At 37.1% G+C, this 18,159-nt stretch overlaps 1 protein-coding gene across 1 annotated transcript; it reads left to right on the plus strand.

Annotated features, from left to right (window-relative positions):
- Positions 1-651: 651 nt before the first annotated feature.
- LOC149024258 (uncharacterized) lies at positions 652-13,733 on the plus strand. The gene is made up of 2 exons (XM_089144565.1): positions 652-1,597; positions 13,064-13,733. The coding sequence occupies exons 1-2, from the start codon at positions 1,143-1,145 to the stop codon at positions 13,296-13,298; spliced, it is 690 nt and encodes a 229-aa protein (XP_089000691.1). The 5' UTR covers positions 652-1,142; the 3' UTR covers positions 13,299-13,733.
- Positions 13,734-18,159: the final 4,426 nt, after the last annotated feature.

The raw sequence follows: 18,159 nt of genomic DNA on the forward strand, positions 1-18,159 counted from the left end.
ATACTTGGTACTGAGAGTTCCAGATTTTATATGGTTGGATGACTCTATGTATTTATTTCAGTATTTGTACAATGGATTGTAGACTTTATATGATTTGGTTTTTATGAGTTTTTAGGTTTTTAGTTTCGGAGCTTTCGTCCGCGTACAGTAGGACATGGGTCGATTAAGAACATTAGTTTAGGTTATGTTTTAAGTCAAAATAACACTCCCAATGTGTTTATTGGCCTCAAATTAGGCTACACGTCAAATTTCATGTCAAAATGGCCTAAAATACCCATCGAAACAGGGGTTCGATTTTTCATCCAATCCCAATCAAAAGTCGGGCGACTTTTGGCGATATGTCGCCCGTGTCGCCGTGTGCGACATGAGTTGACATATCGAACCTTGGTTTTAGGTCATACGGATTAAAGAGAATAAAAAAGTCTTACCAAAAAAAAATTTAAAATTAAAAAATAATAATATAATATATATATATATATATATATATTAAAAAAGTCTTCTCCTTTTTCATTGAAAAGAAAAAATTAAAAATCTATTTTTTTGGCCAAAAAAAAAAAAAAAAAAAAAGTCTGATGAAGACAAGTAGATATTTGTTATCTACAAATTAATTTTGCCGGTCTTCTGACGTATTAATTCAGCTTTCTACATATATCCATAAAAACGTTCAGTCTCTCTCCGCAGTCCGCACCATTTTTGCCTAACTCAACTGGTGGTGTTGTTCTCAGTTTCTCACCATCTGTGTTCTTGTTTCATTTCTTTATTTATAATCAGCGGAATATTTCATTCATTTAAAGAGAAATCTAAACATTGGGTTGTTTTACGATGTCTTCCCTGAATCGGCAGAATCGCAACACGAAGGCGTCAATCTCTGCATTAAAGTTTGTAGTTCTCAGCTCCCTCTCGTCTGCTATAGACTGACTGCAGACTGAGAATCTGACAAAAGAATCTCTTTCATTGAAACATCTTCTTGTTAGGAAAAGAAAAATCAAAGCTTGTGATGTTCTGTTTCGCTTTCCTCTTTTCCTTTGTTCCTTGTTGCTTCTGTAACTTCGAGGTGTATTGAGTTCTAGAAGCTTCAAGTTTGAAGGGTTTTCATCCTCTCCTTTTGATGCTTATGAAGTTCCTGGTTTTGGATTTTGCGAATGGCAATCGTAGACGTCCCACATGCTAATGTTGGAGAAGGAAGTCATTGTTGTTCCTTGGACAGTAGAGAAGGAGGGGGTGAAGGCAGCTTATGCTTTTCGGATGCTGATGACCGGTCTTGGCATTCCCCGTTTGATTCTACCGGAAATGGGTCATTCGACGAAAATAGATTCTCTTCTGTTTCCAGTCTCAATATTGGGAGTATTTCTGACCAGCGGAGGAACTCATGCGTGTCGAATTGTTCTGCGGAGGTGGATCTGGAGGCTGGAGCTCCAGAGATCAAGGTACATTTGGCTTCCAAAGTGGAGAAGAATTGCAGGATTTGTTATATGAGCTTGAACACTGTTAATCACGAATCTGGGGTTCCTATTGAATTGGGTTGTTCATGCAAGGAAGATTTGGCTGCGGCGCACAAGCAATGTGCCGAGGCCTGGTTCAAGATAAAAGGCAACAAGTGAGTAGAAAAACAAAACCCTAGCTTTCTGTGTTTGGTACACTATTATCATGCTTGGTTTGAAATAAAACTGTAATTGTCGAACCCTCTAACCTTTCCTTTTCCAAATTGAAATATGTCTTCCTATCTCCTTTAAACAATAAATTTATGAATAATTTAGCCTTCCACTTAACTGAGTTTTTTCTATTCATGGAGGTAGCTGGAGTTGGTTATCTATTTTGGAATTTCTATAAAAGGTTTTCTGCTTCTAGTTATCTATGCATGAGTAATATGCTCAGTGTAAGGACATATTATTTTGAAGGAAGGGACACCCAAAGATGCCCTGCTAAATTTTGAGTTTCAGTTTAATTGGAGTTCGCAAAGTGGCAAATAAGATTTTCAACAATACAGGATTACCAATAACATACTTACCGATAGCTAGAATATTAAGAAGCCCCCCCCCCCCCCCCCCTCCCCCTTTTGGTGATAACAGTAATTTATTTATGAAGAAACAATGTTCCCACAAAGTATGACAACCATGAGATTCAAGTAGGGGTAGAGAAATTAGAAGAGATCTGGGGCTGGAATGACAGCTGTAGAGGCTAGCCAATCTGCTAAAGGATTTGCCTCTTTCAAGCAGTGATTATTGTAAATATGCTTGAGTTGCCTAAATGATACTTTGCAATCTTGAATAATATTTCTAATTTCCCAAGGTAGGTAAAGACTAAAACCGTTGAAAAGTGAGATCACCAACAGATTGTCACCCATAGATACTTTATAAATTGGTCTGCTTTTCTTGAAAATTATAATTAGAATGAAATTGCTACTTTGTTAGGGAAAGAACAGGTAGATTAAGTTGAATTGAGAGGAACAAGAAACAAAGTTAAGAATTTGAAAATTCTGGTTGTGTCTTCCTTGCAAATTGACTTTAAGATTTCGTTACAGCAATTCAAGCTTCTTTTCCTATCCTATATAAAGGTGAATGTATTACAGTTGTTGATGTAATCTGTATGTGGGTGAAAACCATGGTACCGGGATATATACTAGAAATTCTATTGCTATTCTGATTCAATTACTTGTTGCTGGTTCTTTTTACTTATTTACCCTTTATTATGAAACCAATTGCCGCCAAGTGTATGTGTAGTATCTTAAGCTCATGGCATTGTGTGGAGACTCAAAAATTATATGCTGTCCCCATTACATAACCTTACCCCCCCCCCCAGTCGATCATATATCACTTTCAATCAGATGATCTTAACCTTTAACAAATTATGTTGTTGAAGTGGTGGAAGGAAACTTTTCCTGGTCTCAGAGAAGTTAGCTGAATCATATGAATAAAATCATTAGATTTTTGAAGTCTGTGAATTCAGCTTGTAAGTGCCATCAATTGGAGTTCCATAGTTAACTGGAAGGCATTGTCATTGGGGTTCTATATAGTGATGTTCTAACCTGTTGTTTCTTTATCACAAAATTGGCAGATGCTTTTTCTCTCACCCTCTCTCTCTTCTTCCTTGAGGGCTTTGCTCTTTATTGTGATGCTTTTGTAAGGGTATAAACCAGGCATCTCTTCATTGTTGTTTGAGAAAACAGAATTCAGTAAATCTCACATGCAAGTTATTTTAGTCAGCGGGTCCTTAAGAAAATTATTGACTTGCACATCTTGCTATGGGACTAATACCTTTCCAAAATAATTACTATAAAGGATAAAACTTCCCACTTGCTCTCCCCCATCTTGTTTTTTAAATTCAGACAGTTGTGTTCCTTCAAATCCCCCATACTGTATACAGTTGCATTGTTTTGCTATATTTTTATTGTCTTAATTTTTTCCTTGAAATGTAGTGCAGCTGTTTAGAGTACTAGATTTAGAGCATTTCAACTCCTCCTGCATAAGGATTAGACTATCAGTATTAGCATTTCAGATTGCTTGAGTAAACAGGTTATTATAAGATCTCAGTTTGGCTTTCCCAGGTTATTAATTACTGATTGGGTGCTGATGAGCAACACAATGTGGCTAAGGGTTGGAGGCAGAAAAGTTTTTGTGTAACATAAAAACACACATCTGCTTCTATATCAGCATGCTGAGAAATGTAGTTATTAATAGTAAAGATAGCACAATTTCCTTCTTATCTGTTTCTTGATATTTCCTTCGTTCCTGGTCCCCTTTTTTGAGATCCAGACATTTGGAATTTCTCAATTTATTTAGGAAGCCTCTGCACAACTTGATAAGCCTTTAAGAAGCATACAAAACCGTTAGAGAAAAAATATTTATGCATAATTCACTGGAAATTCCTCTAAAAACTTTATATTACAATAACATACCCAAGTCATCAGTAAATACAGATGGTGTGCTCCATTTTTGCTTGAGCAAAGCCAAGGATGTTCTACTATTGGAAAATAGAGTTGGAAAGAAAGCTATATTGCTTGGATACTCGTGTACTGGTTTTCTAGAAACAGATTTGAGACTCCAGTTGTATGTGTTCATGTTGAAATATTACAAATAAGATGTATCATAAGATAGGTAAACTATTTTGATGCTTTTTATTATTGAAGGTTTAGTATTGCGTCTATTTAACATCTTGATATGCATAGTATTGTGTCTATTTACCATCTTGATATGCATACTCTTGCTGTTCAGTAGGCGCATAAGGATTTCACTAATTTTTGTAACATGTCAAAGTGTTATTAGGTGATTCCCTCTTGTTGTCCTTGTTTGGTACCTCTTAGAGAGTTGGCCTACATTCATAGTTAAAACATGTTGATGTGAACATGGAAGATAGGCACTTGGGCTTCTGTCGAATTCCAATTCTTTTCTCATCTATGAGGTTTTCATAGGATTCTGTCTCCTTTTTGTCTAGTAGTCTTTAACATTGTTATACCTTCATACCTGTCTGATACAGCCAATCCGATATCAGTACATAACATACAAGCCATGCTTGCCCATGATTCTGTATTTTTTTTTTCAATATTAATAATGTAGGTTATATTCCATATCTATCAATTACATAATTGAAGGGGAAAGATCCTTACCTGGATTCGCTTTCCTAAATATAGAATATCTGCAGCGGAAGTAATTTAGATCCACGTCCTCGTTCCTCCACCAAAGCTTCACTAGTTTGATTCCACAACCCAAATGCCATGGAAGGATGGTATAGAGATCTAAAACAAGGAGAAGGAAAATCTACACAAAGAAGACCCTTCCTGCGTTTCCTTGAAGAGGGAGAGAGAGTAAGGGAGCAGCCTTTTTCTAGAAAAAATCTCACACACGAATTATTCACACTCAAGTGATGCGGTTGTTACAAATATATAACCCTATATTTTGTAACCGCCTAAAAGTGATTTTTCAGTTTTGCCCTTGGGCATATATTTAAATTAATAAATATTAATCCCAACATCTCTCACTTGCACAAGGGCAAGTGTTAATCTCTCTGTTATAGTGTGTTCCAGACACATGTATATCCTACATATACACATTTGATCTCTCTGCTATGTATCTCAGATACATAGACCTCTTGTGTCCCAGACACACATGTATATCCTAGATATACATATATTGATCTCTTTGTTATGTATCCCAGATACATAGACCTCTTGTATCCTAGACACTAATATCCACAAGTCATACTAGAAAATGGGTTGTGCGACCGGTGATATACCTACACGTGTGAGCCCCAAACTAGAAACCTTCCAAGAAGGCCAGAATGGCACATCACTCAAAGAAACACTTTAATAAGCATTAGTATACCACAGTGTCCTAGGTTTATTCAAACTCACCAGACTAAAGGTATCTCGATCACTTTGAGAGATCACTTTCTTGTCCTTAAAATGTTCACTACTGTAGCACATATAGTTGGCGCCAACAAACACTTTTAGGGTGCAGTTGAATCAAACATTTCCTTTTGCCAAGACCATCACTACACTTAGGATTGACTCTTTTCCCAGTAATGCCTCTTTAGGTCGAATCAATCATGACCATAGGTAACACCCCAAAGTAGCCACATCAACCCTTCGTTTCATGATGTCATCGAAAGTCACTAAGAACACTAATGGACCATAAGGTCCAGAACTCACACACTGAAAGGAGCAGGGATCCATCCTCATTTCCAATGATCGTTAAGCACACATAGTACGATATGCGTGCTATGGTGGAGCATTCTATACACAAAAGAATGTATATCCCTCTTAACACCATACATGTCTTAGTCCAGTCGCAACCTCTTGCGTCTAAGCCGAGTTTCTTTATTGTCACCACCCTAGCGCCACATAAAGTACACGCTCCTAGCTCCTATAGGAAACATGAATAGTGGGAACATTCATGTTGATTCTCTTCACAATAAAGAAACTCATCTTGATTCCAAATCAATGCGACATCATGATTATGATTTAACATACACAAAGTCATTCACAATCCGTCTCATCTCTGCTCACCTCCAAGGCGCTAGAGGCGAATGCTCGTGTGAGTGAGCCATTCTCTTGCCTAGTGACATATCTCGTTTTATGCTAGAAGAAACACAATCACATAGAAAGTGGAAAATAAATGCTGGAATGAACTCATATTACTCAATAATAATAAAGTTTCAGTACAAAAGTAAATCACAATCTACACAAGCCCAAGGATTTTACACGAGAAATAAAAACATCCTTGGTTATAGGTTTTGTAAAAGGGTCAGCTACCATCTGACTAGTAGATATGTGCTTAAGTACAATTTTCTTCCTTGATATAATGTCTCTAACAAAATGATATCTTAACTGTATATGTTTGGTTTTCCCATGATACTTGGGGTCCTTGACATAGCTAAGAGCTGCCGTACTATCACAGTAGACAAGGGCAGCCTCTTTGGATGTTATCATAAATCCAGTATGTCGTAGGATCTCCTCCACAAACAACCTCTTGAACTGCAGCTGATCATGCCACAAACTCTGCTTTCATGGTTGACAGGGATATACAAGTCTGTTTCTTGCTACACCACGAAATGGCTCCGTCATTCAGCAAGAAAGCATATCCAAAGGTTGATTTGTGCTCATCAATGTCTCCAGCCTAATCAGCATCGCTATAGCCAACTAACGCAAATTCGATCATTGGTAACACAACATGTAATTACTCGTTCCTTTGAGATATCTTAATATCCTCTTGATTGCTTTCTAGTGCTTTATGTCTAGGTTTGATTGGTACCGACTAACCAAATCCACCGCATAACAAATATCCGGCCTAGTACACATCATAGCATACATAAAGCTCCCCACTCATTGGAATTTGAAACTCTTTCCATCTTGGTTTTCTCCTTTGGAGTCTTAGGACCCATATCAAGGCTTAAAATACAAACCCATCTCCACTGGAGTATCAATTGGTTTGCAATTGTGCATCTGGTATCTCGTCAAGACATTGTTAATGTAAGTCTTCTGAGATAAACCCAATAATCTATTTTGCCTATTTCTGACAATCTTGACACCAAGCACATAGCTTGCTTCACCCATGTCCTTTATATCAAATACGGAGGACAACCATTCCTTAATGGTTTCCAATAGCTCATTGCTATTGCTAGCCATGAGTATGTCATCTACGTACAGTGTCAGAATGACATAATTACTATCAGATCTCTTGGTGTAAACATAGTGGTATTCCTCAAGCATAGAAAACCCATTTTCCATTATAGCTTGGTGGAAGCGCACATTCCACTGTCTAGATGTTTGCTTTAAGCCATATATGGACTTCTTAAGCTTTCACACTTTGCGCTCAAGTCCATTAGCTTCAAAGCCTTGAGGTTGATCCATATAGATCTCTTCCTCAAGTTCTCCATTGAGAAAAGCAGTTTTTACATTCATCTGATAAAGCTCTAAGTCCAACTGAGCAACAATGGCTAGTATGAGGCGGATGGAGGCAAACCTAACCACAAGGGAAAAAGTTTCCTCATAATCAATGCCCTCTTGTTGGGTGTAGCCACGGTCTGAAGTATCAATTGGTGTTGCCATATCGATGGCCGGCGACACCACCGAAACCCCGAAAAGTCGACGACCTGTTGTCGACATTTAGTGGGCGAGAGTAGACTGAAGAGAAGACGGTTGTACATAGAGAGAGAGAGAGAGAGAGAGAGAGAGATTGCAGACTGAGAGAGATCGTAGACTGAGGTCATGCCGCATGCGGGAGAAGAGTTGCAGCCTTGCAGGCTTCCAGCAGTGGTGGAGAAGAGTTGGAGAGAGAGAGAGCAGAGAGGGTTTTGGATTAGTTTTGTTACCAACGAATGGAAAGAAGACCAGAATATTCAGTCCATCGAAAAATTGGAAGAGTTGCGGCTTGTATCAGTTATTTTCTTCCTCTCTTTAGGCGTTAGAACGCACCAACAACGGATTTACTCATGCCGTCGATGACAAAATATTTGATTTCGTCGACATTTCGACGGTTCGACGAAAAATCACTGATTCAGGCGATTTTCCGGCGACTATTTGTAACTTTTGTTTCGATGGCTAGTTTCATGTCACCCAAGTCCAACATGACGATATATTGCCGAGTTTCACCGAGTTTCGGCGATATATCGCCGACATGAAGTACCGTGGGTGTAGTAGCCCTTAGCCACTAAACGAGCCTTGAATCTCTCAATAGATCCATCCGCCTTTCTCTTGATCTTAAGAACCCACTTGTTCCCAATTGCCTTTCGGCTCGACAGTAAGTCAACTAAGTCCCAGATATGATTAACTCTCATCAACTCCAACTCTTCCTCTATCGCTTTCAACCATTCCTTTGAGCTTGTCCCTGCAAGAGCTTCATGCACGCTTTTCGGTTCATGCTCATCAACTGGAGCCATCTCACAGTCTATCTCTTCAGGAGTTACCATGTAGGCTAAACCTCTATGTCGAAATGTCGATGAGGAAATAGCCCTCGCCCACTACGGCGCAAGTGCATGTCAGATTGCTCACCCTCTGAGGTAGCTATCATATCTGCACTCCCACTAGGATCTTCTGGATGAACCCCACGTTCATTATCTAGAGTTTGAATCCCTGGAGTGACGATCATTATCTTGTATCTTAAAGAATTCCGATAATTTTTTGTTAACTTTTGAAAGAAATGGAAAATCATTCTCTAAGAATGTTGCATCCCTAGACTTAAATTCCGTCCTCCTCTCACTCTCATCTAGACCAATGAAGACATGTCCTTTTGAGAGTTTAGAATATCTTACAAAGATGCACTTTCTTCCTCTAGGTCCAAGCTTCCCATATTGGTGAGAAGTAGAGTGAACATATGCTGCACATCCCCATGCGCACAAGTAACTCAAATCTGGTTTCCTTCCGGTCCACAACTCATATGGTGTGGAAGGAACTGATTTGGTTGGAATTCTTTTGAGGATATAGGCCGCAGTTAACAAAGCATCTCCCCAATAAGAGATGGGTAGGTTTGCCTGCGCCATCATGGATCTCACCATGTCTAGCAAGGTTCTATTCCTTCTCTCAACAACCCCATTTTGTTGTGGAGTCCCTGGAATAGTAAGTGGCCTAGATATCCCATTTTCATCACACAATCCTTTGAATATATCGGAGAGATACTCTCTACCTCTATCCGTTCTAAGAGTTTTAATCCTTTTATCTAATTGATTCTCAACTAAGCTCATAAATTTCTTAAAACATTCTAGAGCTTTTGACTTATGAGAAATTGAATAAATATGACCATACTGTGTATAGTCATCTATGAATGTGATGAAATAAGCATGTCCTTTTCTAGTATGCACATTCATGGGTCCACATACATCTGAATGAATAAGTTATCAAGAAGAGAGGTTCTCAAAGCCTTTTTGAATGGTTTTCTAGTTGCTTTTCCTGCTAGACATGACTCACAGGTTGGCAAATCAGATAATGAACCTTGGCCTAAAAGACCTTCTTTTGCCAACCTGTTCATCCTATCTATGCCAATATGTCCTAGTCTAGCATGCCACATATTAGAGTCAATACACACAGTATTTTGGCAAACAAAAGCGTTAGTAGAATTAGATAAATTATCAATTGTATCCAATACAATAAAACCATTATGAAGAAAACCATAACCATAAACTGTATCACCTAGATACAAAACCAAAGAATTGTTCTCAAATACAATTCTAAAACCATGTCTCATAAGAAAATTAACAAAAACAAGATTCCGCTGAATGTCTGGAGCATACAGCACATCATGGAGTAACAGCATCCGACCACCTCGTAAAACTAATTTGCATGTGCCTATGCCATGAACCTCCACACTTGAGCTGTTCCCCATCGTTATTTTCCTGCTTTCTCTTGGAACACGATGGTATTCCATGAAACACGATGGTTATGTGTTTTGTCGCACCTGAATCAACAATCTACAAAGGATTTAGTTCAGCAAGCATAGTAAAACTTGTTACATAACAAGATGCACACATAGTACATACCTCCTGCTCAGTGCAATTACGAGCAAAATGACCAGGCTTTTGGCAGTTGAAGCAAGTCAAAGGTGATTTCTTATTGCCAGCACTAGTCCCCCTTGAACGCTTGGGGCCACTCTTATTTCTATTCCCACCTTGGTTACTTTGCCGGGACCGCTAAGGTTGAACTTTCTCCTTCTTGTGCTTGAAGCCTACACCCTTACTAGTGCTAGCTTCAGCGGCAAGTATTTCAGTATGAAGAGCATCAGCCAACTTCCGATCCTCCTCCAGCTCAAGGTGCTTGGCAACTTGATCAAATGTCTTGACCTCATCAGCATGAGTCAAGAAGATCTTCATATGCTCCCAAAACTTAGGCAATGACCTGATGACTGCAGAGACTTGCTCTTCATCAGTCTTTTGGCGCCCACATGCGCTCAACTCACTAATCATATTAGACATGATGGTTATATGCTGCCTCATGGTGTGACCCTAACGCATCATATAACCGTCAAAAGTGAGTCCGAGCTGGCGGCCTCTTATGGTGGAAGTCCCTCCGTACTGGAACTTCACTGCCTCTCACAAAGATTTTGCAGTCCTATGCTTCTCAAACCAAAGCATCAGGTCATCCCTTATGGAGCTTAGGATAGTAATCCTAGCTACCTGGTCTTTCCTCTTTCAGGCATTGTAAAGCTCAAGGTCCTTGCGATGTTGTGCAGTGGTAGCTTCTTCAAGTGGGGACATGGTCTAGTTTATGGTTACCAGCATATCATGCTCTTCCAGGAGATACTGCACCTTTCGGTGCCAAAGGTCATAATTCCTCTCATTCAGTTTATCTCCTTTCGTGAGGTCAGTAACTATGCTCTTTGTAGCAGCCATTGTACTAAAGACAATATACAAGGATGAGTTCAACTATTCTAGCATAAAACACAACACAAACAACAGCAAATCACTCTAGCATAGTCAATCTATGGGATACGCATTTAAACCAAAAGAGATGCTAACAAACATTCAATCAAATTTTCATGCAAACCCACATAGACTTGTACACTAGTTTCATTCTGTGCAAGAAACATGATTAATAGACCCATAATTAAAACAATTTTAATAAAATAAAACATCCAATCACGTTAATGCTATGAGGTGGTTCACACAGAACGCTTCCACCTCACTAGCTCTCACTAGGCCCCATTAGGCCCTCAATGCCCAAATATCACACAGATTGTCGGGCCATTGGTGTCTAGTAAATTAGAAACACATTTTGAACTGGACAGACAAAAAATCTCAGAAATTCCATCTCTCAGACGGAGTGCCGTCTCCCAGATGGATGACCGTCTGACCAAATGGAATTTTCGTCTAGTCCACTGTGATCAGACCAAGATGGAAGTCCGTCTGGTCCACGGTGACCAAACGGCGTTATTTTCCCTTAAACGAATTTTTTTCAAAAAAAAGGAAAATCACGTTTTTCTCCTCCCAAAAAAATCATCAAAAAATATGCATGGAAAAATTCAGCAAACATTAAACAAAAAATATGCATTCTCATAGATTATCAATTCATGCAATTTTTTTCATAAGGGAAATCAAAGGATCCTTCCACTCGGATCCGAACAAAACATAAGGGTTTCTAAAACCCTCTCAATTCTTCTATGGGTTTCCTATTAAACCTTGGATCCTCCCATTAGATCCATTCAATAAAAACAAACAATAGGGAGGAACCGAGAATCGTGAGAATCCTGGCTTTGATACCAATGTAGGTTATATTCCATATCTATCAATTACATAATTGAAGGGGAAAGATCCTTACCTGGATTCGCTTTCCTAAATATAGAATATCTGCAGCGGAAGTAATTTAGATCCACGTCCTTGTTCCTCCACCAAAGCCCCACCGGTTTGATTCCACAATCTCTAGGAAATGGATAAATTCCACAACCCAAATGCCATGGAAGGATGGTAGAAATCTAAAGCAAAGAGAAGGGAAATCTACACAAAGAAGACCCTTCCTACGTTTTCTTGAAGAGGGAGAGAGAGAGAGTAAGGGAGCCATCTTTTTCTGGAAAAAATCTCACGCACGAATTATTCACACTCAAGTGATGTGGTGGTTACAAATATATAACCTTATATTTTGTAACCCCCTAAAAGTGATTTTCTAGTTTTGCCCTTGGGCATATATTTAAATTAATAAATATTAAATCCCAACAAATGAAGTCCTCAATACCTCAACATGGGTAAAGTCAAATCTTGAAAAATTTTCATTGCCTTGAAATCTGAATAGGAGGCTTTTTATAGGCTTCAATCTAAGGTGTCCATAATATGTGTCTGACTTTAGTTCTTTACTTTGATCTTATTGACAATCACTGAAGGAAAATTTGTGATGGATGAATGATGCTGTGTCTTATGTGACCCTTAGTGCTCTCCGAAAAAATACGGACACTGATGAGGGAACTGCTTCTATGATTTTAAAAACAATGCTTCCTTGAATTTTTTCTATTCATGGTGATGCCTCCTATATAACTAGCTTAATTCCAGGTTGATATACCCTAACTTTCCTTTTCAAACCCTGCTACTACACTACCTTAATTTCACTTGTTCCAATGCGGTGAACTTTGGCATTTTCCACTTATAGGACTGTCCTACCACAAGCTATTATGTATTATACAGACTGTTTGGCTGTTAATAAGCATCATATAGATAAATTTAGTATAGTGAAATGAGGATGTTGAGATGAATAAGTGGCAAAATTAGGAAGTATGAAATGATCATATTAAAGCTGGTTCAGGAGTAGTTCCAACAAATGATTTGCTACGAGAAAGTCATTTGAATTGGCACAGCCATGCTCTATAGAGACCTTTAGTGCACCCATATTATAGATAAACTCAATGTAGCACAAATGAGGATGTTGAGATGAATGAGCAGCCAATTCAGCAAGTATGGGATGATCATATTATGTCCTGGAATGGTTTCAGATTCAAGGATCTTTATTAGATATGGGGCTGTTAAATATTCTCTCTCTGGCTAATGCCATATATGATCTCCAATGGAATTTTTCTTTTGGGGTTCAAGTCTCCTGTGGAATTGGGTTCTTATAAATTTGCACATGTATTTATTTCTGCTACCTTATATTTTGTAGGACCTGTGAAATCTGTGGTGCTACTGCACGGAATGTTGTTGGTGTAAATGAGACCCAATTCATGGAGCAATGGAATGAGACAAACACTGCAGTGGGTACAGCAGGATCAACTGCAACTTCTCCTGCTACAGAAAACGCAAGCTTCTGTCATGGTCATCGCTTCCTGAATTTCTTGCTTGCTTGCATGATATTCGCTTTTGTCATCTCTTGGCTTTTTCACTTCCGCATGCAATAACGAAATATGGTTAACAGGATTCCTACAAATCTTCTGCTATGATAGATGAGTTGCAGCAGACAAGCAAAGCCTGTAGCATGTGGATCACATTACTACCTATCCACCAAAAAGCCCTCTTGTATCCGTATATTTGTATTTTCAAACAGTGTCATCGATAGCTTAAGCAGAGGTTGACCAGCCATGGAATTGAGGAGGACCCGATATGTGCATGTACAATATTTCCATTTTTCATGAGAGGCAAATTCGCACCTGTTTTCTCAGGTTCAACCTCAATGGTGTGGTTTTAGTTGTACATAAAATACAAAAAAGAGAATCAGTAAAGCTTAATTGATAAGCACAGTTCACAAGGGATACGTTTGAGTAAAAATGATTTGGGTGATGGCCCTCGAAGATTCCCTAACCAATTCTCTGGTGGTTTATGAGGAAATTGTGGGTGGAATGTGACTTGGCGGTGGTGGTCGTTTATCTGATTCCAGAAAAACAGAATTGGTTTATGAGGAAATTGTGGGTGGAATGTGACTTGGCGGTGGTGGTCGTTTATCTGATTCCAGAAAAACAAAATCCTCCCTGGCTTGTATTACCGTGGTGGAGTCTTTTAGAAATAGCATTGCCAAATCAAATGGAAAATATCTCATTGCTTTAGTGAGGCTAACTTAATAGCTGATTATTTTTATCAAATTTTCTTTCTTTTTCTCTTTTTCTGTGTAAAAATTCATTATATGTAATTATGTGTTTTTTTTTCCCTGTCCCTTTTCTTATAAAAGTTTTTGTTTAGTTTTAATTTTTATTTATATCTTCTTCTCTCTTTTTGATGGATCCTTATGGAAAAGAGAGAAATTAAAAAAATCTAATCATGTTCAATGGATTTGATAAAAGATGGAAGAAGAGAAAAATATACATCTAATCACATTTAATAGATTCCTATAAATAAAGGACGAAAGGAAAAATAAAAAATTCTACAAGAGTTGAGAAAAGAAAAAAATATATAAAATTAAAGAAGTACATTCAAGTATAGAAAGAAAAGGAGAATAGAAAGAAAATAATAACAAAAATTCAGCATAACCAACAAAAAAAGTTAAAAAGAAAAGATTAACTTGATCATTTAAAAATATCAAGAGAGAAGAAAAGTTAAAAGCTTGATAGAAGAAGAGTTAAAAGTTCACTTTTTTTTTTTAATATCAGAAATAAAACTTTTGAAAAGGGAGTAAGAATAAATAGAGAATACGTACAAGGGAGAGACATAAATTCATCTTAGAAATAATACAAATGAAACCATGCTAATGTCATTTTGAATATCAAAATTGTTCATACCAAATAAATACAATACAAACAATATTATGAGATAATTGTGTTCAATACCCAATCAAATACCATTATTGTATCTGTTCGTACCAAAACAATCCAACCGTTGTGAACCAAGTTTGAAGGTGAACTGGATTAAATAAATATTAGGGAGAGACATAAATTTATCCTATAAATAATACAAATGAAACCATGCTAATGTCATTTTGAATATCAAAATTGTTCATACCAAATGAATACAATATAAACAAAATTATGTGATAATTGTGTATCTGTTCGTCCAAGAAAATCCAACTGTTGTGAACCAGGTTTGAAGGCTGAACTGGATTAAATAAATAATTAGACCGAAGAAGTTGGTTCAGAGTTAGCCCAAGGACTAGTGTAGTCTTGTCTAGGCCAGGGGTGAAACCAGGATTCAATATGGGGGGAGTAAAGAATGGAAGTCCAGATTGGGGAAGCACCAATGCTTTTTCACCACACATATTGTATGTGCTCTTATAAGACCTAGAACCACATATATTTTGTGGGACTTACACATATTTGACAAAAATAGATAAATTATTGATAATGATATTTTTTTTTCCAACAAGATATAGATAAATTAAAGCATCAGTACAAAAAAAAAAAATACACATGATTTCAACCCGAAAAAGTCAGATGCAAACCAAATATATATTTTTTTTAAGATAAGAGATGCAAACCAATGGTAGTTAGTTACCTTACTAACGATAGACATTTTATTCATAATATAAAATCTAATAACAAAAATTAGAGAATAAATAAATAAACAAAGAATATAAAATAAAAAAAAGAATAAAAAAAAAGGAGAAAAGGAGAAACAATAAATAAATTGAGAAAAAGAAAGGGTACCTAATTGTGGAGAAAATTTTTTCCCAAATTTTCTTTAACCCACACTTATAGAAAAGGAAGAATAAATAGGAAGAAAGAATTCCACCCAAAAAAAGTAGAAAGAAAGAAATGGAAGAGAATAAATAAGAAGAAGAGAAGAGAGGAGATATGAGAGAATAAATAGGGACTGAGGAGTTAGTTTCTAATTAAAAATGACATTTTGAATATCTAATAAGATTTTCTTTCAAAAATTTCTTTTAACTCACTATTATAAAGAAAAGAAAATAATTAGGAAGAAAAGATGTGAGAGAGAAGAGAGGGGAGAAAAAATAGGAATTGAGGAATTATTTTTTAATTAGGGAATACATTTATACCTATTATTTTACTTTTAAAAATTGTTCTCAATATTGAGGGGAAGAGATATTTCATATGTGAGAAGAGAAAAAAGTGAAAAAATGAAGGAAATTAACATAAAAAATAAAAATATTAAGGGAATATAACAAAATTTGAAAAATCCGGGGATGGCTCCCCGGACCCTTAGTGGGTCTGCCCCTGGTATAGGCTAGTCGAAACCTGGAGGACGAAGCAGTTGCAGCAGTTAATTGCAATTACTTCTCTCATTGTTCTTCTCCCAAATTGTTGGAAAATATCCAGAGTTAGTTTTAGGCGGTTATGGATGAGTACCTACACTCCTCTATAAAATACTTGGTGTAATACATTTATAAACAACAACAGTCAACATGACAACAACAATACATATATTTTGTCTTTTATTTTAAGGGAAGGTGATAGCTGAACCGATGTGTGAATATGTTAACTAAAATGTTCTAAAGGTATACCCGCAAATCTATTAACTAAATCTGAATAATCCAATAAAATTTCTATTTTTTTCTCCCCTTATTTATAAGTTAGTTAAGTTAACGGTTAACCTTCTATCACATATTAAATTTTCAAAAAGAAAAGAAGAGAACAACGCTTGAGAGTGAATAAAAGATGAACAAAGAGATGTTCCCACCAACAAGAATCAACAATCAGTGATATTAGGTTAAACTTAACTGACCCATAAATAATGGGAGGAAAAAAAAAAATTTTATTGAACGATTCAGATTTAGTTTAATAGAGCCATTCAACTAATTTTTTTTTTTCCTTTCCCCTCCATTTTACTTTTTTTAAATATTTTTTTTTTTTTTTTTTTTCCGGGTCGGGGTTAAGGCCCACCCAGGCCCCCCCCCCCATATCCCCCCCCCAAATTTTGTGCAAATAGTATCGATTTGACATCCCTTATTTGTGGGATCCAAAAGCAAAATGGAAGGCCTAGATACTCTCCCTTTTTATTTTTTGAGCAAATTACACTGGCACTCCAAAATGAATGCCTTAAAGCACTATACTCTCATTTATGTTTAAAAAACACAAAAATCCCAAAATTAAATTTTTATTGTGTATATTTGTCCAATTTATCTCTGAAAACAATTAAATCAATATTTATTTTGTTTCAATTCTAAAAATATCCCTATAATAAATAGTGTCTGGACTATTTTCAGTAATAAATTAGACAAATATACCCACTACAAGTTTAATTTTGAGGTCTTTGTGATTTTTAAATATAAATTGGGGTGTCAGTACATTAAGGCCTCCATTTTAAATGCCAATACAATTTGCTCATTTTTATTTTGTTTGTTCTTTTTTATTTTTAAATAAACCATAACTTTGCATAGAACCTCCAAGTAAAATACAAGTATTATTAGAAAACTGAGAGAATTGAAATGAGATGGGGATAGAGCAACATGAGAGGCAAGTTTGTCCATCACAAAGTTTCCTTCCTGAGAATGCGTGAGTACTTTCTAGAATAGAAAAGTTCAAATACTTATGTAGACTGTTCCATTTGTAGGCATGGTAAAAAATCAGGTAACTTCACCAGGGGAAAAAAATAGAATCATTTAAGGTCGTACACTTAAGGCCCTGAACGGTGTTAAGTAGAAAAAGGCATGGACTTCTGAATGCTTTGTTTTTCAAGAGAATACATGTTAGAAACTTTATTTTCCGTCATGGGTGGTCATGACTTATGAGATCCATGTATTGTATGCGGTCATGTCCATCCAATGATAAAAACTATGATTTTACACTTGTATTTTTTTATTAATTTTTTGGAAATATAGCTTGTTACTATGGAGTGGGATTTAAATTACTAATATACACTGCCGAGTGGGTGCGAACCTCAGGACCTCACCGTGAGAGGGCGGGTTTTTAACCACTTGATTGACCACTTGATTAACCCATCGTTGGCATTGCAATAATAAAAATCTCTCAGCCAATGGTAAGTTAGTTGAGCCGTCAACCCAATCTCCCCGGTCCCCATCCAATCTCCCATGGGGAGGTCTTGGGTTCGCACCCACCCGGCGGCACATATATTAGTAACATTCCCCATCTCCCATATAATATCAACTCGCCAACTTCAAAAAAAATAAAAAATAAAAATAAAAGCCTCTCAATCCCAAAGAGTGGCTCAGTTGGCAGGGTTTAAATCCTCTGCGGCCCTCATTCTGCGGCCATCCAGCGGCCCGTTGAGGAATGAGCGCCATGTGTCACATGCAAAATCTGATGCGTTGATTGTTTACGTACTTTGTTTCTCTTTTGAACCATTCTGACTAGCCCGGTTCATCTACAACCGGTTGACAATCCTCTTATGTCTGCCCTCTTCGCCAATCCCACG

The sequence above is a fragment of the Hakea prostrata genome, chromosome 2 (genome assembly GCF_041222555.1).
Source record: "Hakea prostrata isolate BN-2017 chromosome 2, UWA_Hpros_2, whole genome shotgun sequence".
NCBI classification, from domain to species: domain Eukaryota; kingdom Viridiplantae; phylum Streptophyta; class Magnoliopsida; order Proteales; family Proteaceae; genus Hakea; species Hakea prostrata.